Here is a 6,700-nt window from a genome sequence, read left to right on the forward strand (position 1 = left end):
TCACTTCATTAATATATTTCACCCGCGACCTTCCATAGCGATTTCCTCACTTGGTTAACGTGTGTTGCGAAAAGTTTTCTCCCCCTCTCTCCTCCCCCTACCGCCCGCCCCCTCCCAACCCTCTCTCTCTTTCTTTCTATCTCTCCTAAGCTGAAACTAGTCTTGACCTACAGACATATAGCTAAAAGCGGTAAGGACGAAGTGATGTTCCCGTAAGGGGAATTAATCTGCTGCTGTTCGCGGTTTTTTTTTTTTTTTGTTTTTAGCGTATGATAGTAAAGAACGATTTTGGCATTTATTTTTCCTGGCATTTACATATTTTTAGGGAACACATTTTTTTTTACTCAGTTCTGATTGCGAGGTCGTTTGTTTACTTACTAAATATATTAATTGAATGATATATATTTATCATTTAGTTAGTATTGGTAGAACATGAACAAAACTTATTTTCATTAACCGTAAGAAGCCAATGCAAAAAGTAAATGCCCAACAACCCCAAGAGTCTCTCTCTCTCTCTCTCTCTCTCTCTCTCTCTCTCTCTCTCTCTCTCTCTCTCTCTCTCTCCATAATGTCAAGCAGAAGTGAACCAGCATTTATATTTGTTTACTGAAATTTCTGAAACCCGTTACATCTTATTTAACCCTTCTATTTCCATACAAGTGACCTCGCCATACGCCAACACAAACACAAAATACACATCAGTCGTTTTTGGTGTGTAGTAAAATTCTTTCAACCTTACAGAACCTTATTTACCTGCGTGCTCCCATATACAGGTAACCTTGTCACAAAAAAAGCTTTTATTCGTATTGAGTGGAATTCCTTCAACCTGATGTAAATCGTTAGTTCCTCCCATTCTTTCGCCGGTGACCTTGTGGCGGGAAAAAAGCAATTATCAGCAGTTGACTTACTCAATTGCTATTTGTACGTAATCAAGCCTAGCTTCAAAACTCCCTTAAACTCTGAAAGGTTGGGGGTTGGGGGTTGAGCATCCTTGAGTACTTGTGCCAACGAAGTAGAACAACGGAAGAACATGTAAATCACGCTCCGGAATGACCGCGTAAGCGTCTCGCAAAGAAGGTTGAAAATCTCTAGAAATACCGAGAGTTTTCCTCCATGCAGACTCTTCTCCTGAGCCGTCATCTTCCGATCGCCACCCACGGGATTTTCTTCCGAAATCGACCCCCTCGATCCGCTTCTTCCGGAAGTGTCGGTCTCTTAGCCTTGTGCGGTTTATGTTGCAACGGCTAACACCATAGTCACTTTTTTTCTTCTTCACGAATATATAAAGAGATGATGGCCACGAACGCCTTTAGTTTCCGTCCAGGAGCCGCTGCGGGACCAACGAAACTGTGGCATACGCATTTTCCATCGGGACCAATTAGTTCTCACAGGGAGGTTTTTCGCTCGCCACTGCTTGCGTAGTGCCTCCGGCTGGAGATTTTCTTGCTCCTGTGCTCGTTCAACATTCAGCTGGTTGTTTGTTTTATCTCGTCCTGGTAGATTAGAAAATACAGCATATACGTGACAACATATTGTAGTAAACTATTTACAAACTTGTTTTCCAAATTTTATAAATGTTTAGTGCAATTGGACTGATAGTCGTGTGAAACGAATTTTCAGAACTTTTCACCCATTTTCCGGACGAGGAAGACTTTTAATAGTCATCAGCTGAGTTAATTAATCGATTAATACCTGATCAAGTGGAATTGCGTATATTATCATTGCCCCGGATTCCAGGGCATTGCCGCATCTCGCGGGCAACAGAGCCCAACCCGTTTCAAGACGGAACTTTGCTACGTAACTCATGCAGAACTTAACACTTTTTTGCTCTGGGAATCTCGAACCGAGATTGTTCAAGATAAGTAGATTGTTGCAACAACTGGATTAGATTAGGTACTAAGAGTTTTCAGATAGCGCTGATTTACACGGAAATAAAAGTAAATTTTTAACATTTCTGTCTGCAAATAAGAAGAATAAGAGGGAAATAAACATAAACTTTGAGGAACGTTCTCGCCGAACGCTAATCTGTTTATGTAAGACTGTCCGTCATCTCCTGTTTTGCAAATAGAGCAACGTGGGTTTCGCTCGCGCATGACTGTTGCATCACTAGAATCTTCTTTTGCCACCCCAGCTTGCGAGATCAATCACGCGCGAGTTACCACCAGTCACATTTCTCCTGTCTCATATTACTGGTTTGCTTTACTAACAACGATCGTATCATTTTCGCCAACGATAAGACCGAATGGTATCAAAATAATAGGAATGAATTCTAGCGATAAATTCCACGGGACCACAACACACAATTGCAACATCAACACATCGCTGGGCGGGTGAATGAAATTCCTCGCAGGCCCGTCGCTACGTCACACCCCTCGAGGTCTCTGATTGGTGGAATGAGTGGGTCTGTCTGCCGTGCGTGTCACTCTAGCGGTATTTAAAGCGGAGAACAGGCAAGTTCAATATCACAAGTTTACTAGACTTCTCCTTCCACACTAGGCGCGGTTCCTCGGTGTGGTGTCTCCGAATCGACTTAACGTTATCCATCCAAATGGCATCTCTTCAGAAGATATTTTCTAGGATACGTACGGGAACACTTCAAGATAACCCATAGCAATACGCCCCCGTAGTATCCTACTCATCAACTAGTTACTAAACACCATCTCCAAGTAACTATAACTTCAATTTAAGAAAACATACTCATCGTCTACTGCTAACCCGGTAGTTGTCTAATCTAGTCTACGCCTCTTCGTCTACACGTGAGAAGTCTTCTGATTTTAACAGCTTAAAGAAGGAGTTTTCAAGCATCGAAAGAACAAGTCTACAACCTTAATCGCTTTTCTACGCTAATCTTTCAGTGGTAAATCTTCTTGAACGTCGAGTACCATGGAGGAGAGAAACTTCTTGGTCTTGGCGCAGAACCGCCAATTTCTGCCCTTCTACAGCGACTCGCAGAAGAAGTGGGCGGAGCCCTTCTATTTCATCCAGGCCGCCGACACCCAATTCGGCATGCATGCATCCTACAAGGAGAAGAACAGGACTCACGGCTGGAAGGAGGAGATCGCTTGGAGCAAGCAAATGGTAGCAGATATCAACGCTATGTACCCCAAGCCCAAGTTCTTGGTTGTCTGCGGTGACCTGACCGACGCCTTCCCTGACAGTGACCCCGAACAACACGCTCAACAAGTCACCGACTTCAAAAAGGTGTTCGCTGGTCTTGACATCCCCCTGGTGTGCGTGTGTGGCAACCACGACGTGGGCAATACCCCGACTCCCTCCACCATAGAGGGCTACAGGAAGAACTACGGCAACGATTACTTCAGTTTCTGGTGTGGAGGCGTTTTCTTCATCGTGCTCAACTCCCAGTACTACGAGGACGCCTCCAAATGCGCTACCCTGGCCGTCGAGCAAGAGGACTGGCTGGAGGAACAACTCGAGATCGTCAGGAGGGAGAAGCCCCAGCACGCCGTCGTGTTCCAGCACATCCCTTGGTTCATCAACAACCCCGAGGAGGACAAGGAGTACTTCAACATGGAATACAGCCTCCGCACGGAAATGCTAGAGAGGTTCCACTCCGCAGGTATCCGCCACATCTTCTGCGGGCACTATCACCGCAACGCCGGAGGATTCTATAAAGACCTGGAGGAGGTCATTACCTCCGCCGTGGGAGTCCAGCTCGGTGACTTCCAGCACGGATTCCGCCTCGTCCGGGTCTTGGAGAACCGCCTCGTTCACCAGTACTACGCCCTTGGCACCGCCCCTACTCACGTGCATCTCCCCAGCTCGAAACCCCTGGCGCCCGCTGCCCCAGCCGCAGGCTCCACGCCCTTGCCCGCTTGGTCCTACACCTCCGCTGCCAGCGCTGCCGCGCCCTCTACGAGGAAGACTTCTCTCGCCCTGTAGTCCGATCCCCCATTGGTTTATGTAAGAGTGTGCTTCATGAATGCAAGAAGTTCATCAACGCTTCACTCGGCTACTATACAATGCTGTGATTGAAAAGAGGTCTTGTTGATTCATCGTAATTCATTCATTTATTCATCACCACATTTCACATGGTCATATTATTTTATATCTTTTATATTATTCAGTGTTATTGTTGACGTTTGTGATACGTAAATTTCACAACCTATTTTTATAGCCATTAATTTTATATCTATTAATTATGAGGTTTTAATAAACAAAATTTATATTTATTCTCCTTCTCATTACACCCTTCGTCTCAAGTGGAAATAAAAACAGTTTGGTAAAAAAGAAAACTTGTAAGTGAAGAGCTTTAGCAAATGGAAAGTTCTTTGTTGAAAGTATATATATATCTATTTCATATTCATATTAATCAACACCAGCAGAAATTTTTCTGAAATGTCAGGGAAATAAAAAAAATATTTATAATCACAAAATTAAGGCTGACGTTAAAGAGCTATTTGAAGTATTCAAAATGGAAATAACTTTTAAAATGTTTAAGAATATTCTAGTAGAAATCTTATAAGTAACTCTGAAATATTCATTGACAATTATAAACCTAAAAGTTCAATGCACTTATAATTTAAGATTTTAATTGTTCTCTTAAAATGTGTAAATTAAAAGTTTAAGAATATTCCTAGCAGTGGAAAAAAGAACTTTTTTCAATCTATGATAGAAATTTTTAGAAATAAACTCGGGACATCTTCAGAAACTTATCTTTTACACGAATATTTACATACATATATATTAATGTTTATAGCGCTTTCATAATGATAGGCAGAAAACCCATAAAATTAATAGTCACTTAACGACCGAGTCGCCGAGCAGCGAACGGCCATTGAACGATTTAATTGTGGTGTCCTCACGTTTAGCCAACTATGACTCACGCACCTCAATTTATTAACATCAACCTGTAATGCTGACTGCAAACCTGCAATATCTGCCTCACACTCGCGCACACAAGTCCCCTGCATGAGATTCTGGTTTCAAGATATTGTCTGGCTTCTGATTTCCTAGTCTCTCTCTCTCTCTCTCTCTCTCTCTCTCTCTCTCTCTCTCTCTCTCTCTCTCTCTCTCTCTATACATACATATATACATTATATATATGCATAGGTGTATGTATATATATATACATGTATATATATTATATATACATATATATATATGTATGTATATATATATATATATATATATATATATATATATATATATATATATATATATATATAATTATATAATCTCAGCTAGAACAGTTGTTAACAAGTGTTCAACTATGTAAGACTGACAACACCAACCAACCCGGGTACAAATAACTTGTTCTCGGGTCCGCTAACAGGCCTAAGTTCAGTCGACTTAGCACAGTGAAAGCGACATAATTACTTTCGATTCGAGTGTGCCCAATTGTCAGTCTGGAAATTCTGTATAAACTGAATGAATAGATTTCAAGATAATTTTAAACCAATAGACATTCAGGTAAGCAGTATTTTTGTTTACGAATAAAGGCTGTTATTGTCCTCGAAATTCACTTTCTTATGCAGAGCTTAACACAGCCGAGAGAATGTGGCTGTTTCAGATAATAGAGTGCTAACATGTATTTTTTTTTTTTTATCTTTCTAATAACGAGAGTATGTACGCGATAATTCTATGTTTAACGTGCCGTCGTCCAGCCGGGGAAGAGCCTCTCGCAACCATTGGCCCCTACATAAAAATGTAATCGAATAACTTTATTTAGAGCTTTATGTCGGTTTAGACTCGTATTGATATTAATATTTTTGATGGCGTGAGTATAATAATAATAATAATAATAATAATAATAATAATAATAATAATAATAATAATAATAATAAATCTCCAAGCCGTGAAGCATATCGAAATGGTGAGAAAAGTGAGAAGAGAGAAAAAAGCACATGGAAGAGGAGAGCCATTCCATACAAGGCGAAATCCGTTCTCGGTCGTTCTGTAGCAGACTTTATTAGGTGAGTAAATGTTAATAACACGACAACGGTTTCGCCTGGAGATTTCTTTATGCGAAGATCGTGAGAAGTTGAGCCATATTAGGGAATAATGAAGGTGATATCAATGATCTTAAGCGCTCACTTGTTACAGTTTTCGATAGTTGCTGCCATGAAAGTATGTGCGTGTTGATTAATGTCCTTTACTGATGTTGTGTTTAGACACACAAAGTCTGTTCATGCAAATTTTAAAAGTATATGTACGGCAGATTTTTGCTGCTGATTCGTCGGTCACCAGGAGCTTTATCACAGCAATACTAAACCTGTTTTTAGAGGTTTTAGCTTCAATGTGATACACTGTCAGTACTTGTTAATAAATTGATATTGTCTCCTACCTCAAATTTCCTTTGAGCTTGGAGCTAAAACGTCTGTAACATTGCTTCATCAACATTATATATGCACTAAAATTTGCTGTATTTTGACATGTTAAGGGATTTTGTCAAAAGGTATTCTTCGGTTTTAATATAAAAACAAGATACATTCGCGATTCCTTATTCGGTAAAGGTCTAATCGCAAGCAATGTATCTTCAAGGCCTCATACTTCCTGTTTAAAGTGATGCGTTGCTTCGGTCGTTTGTCTGTAGATTATTACCAAGAACCTAAGCTGTCAACAGGTTCGAGTGCCAGCTAACTTTTAAACCTTCACCGGCCATCAAAAGAGAGAATGTTTACCAATCAACAGGTTGAAAAACTTTGATAGGTCGACCTTACCTGTTATGTAGCCAAGCCTG

The 6,700-nt window shown here is 40.8% G+C and overlaps 1 protein-coding gene across 1 annotated transcript; it reads left to right on the top strand.

The window, feature by feature from the left end:
• Window positions 1-1,316: 1,316 nt before the first annotated feature.
• LOC136840278 (serine/threonine-protein phosphatase CPPED1-like) lies at window positions 1,317-4,190 on the top strand. Its single transcript, XM_067106952.1, has one exon. The coding sequence runs from the start codon at window positions 2,884-2,886 to the stop codon at window positions 3,898-3,900; it is 1,017 nt and encodes a 338-aa protein (XP_066963053.1). The 5' UTR covers window positions 1,317-2,883; the 3' UTR covers window positions 3,901-4,190.
• The last annotated feature ends 2,510 nt before the right edge of the window (window positions 4,191-6,700 follow it).

The sequence above is a fragment of the Macrobrachium rosenbergii genome, chromosome 7 (assembly GCF_040412425.1).
Source record: "Macrobrachium rosenbergii isolate ZJJX-2024 chromosome 7, ASM4041242v1, whole genome shotgun sequence".
Taxonomy (NCBI): domain Eukaryota; kingdom Metazoa; phylum Arthropoda; class Malacostraca; order Decapoda; family Palaemonidae; genus Macrobrachium; species Macrobrachium rosenbergii.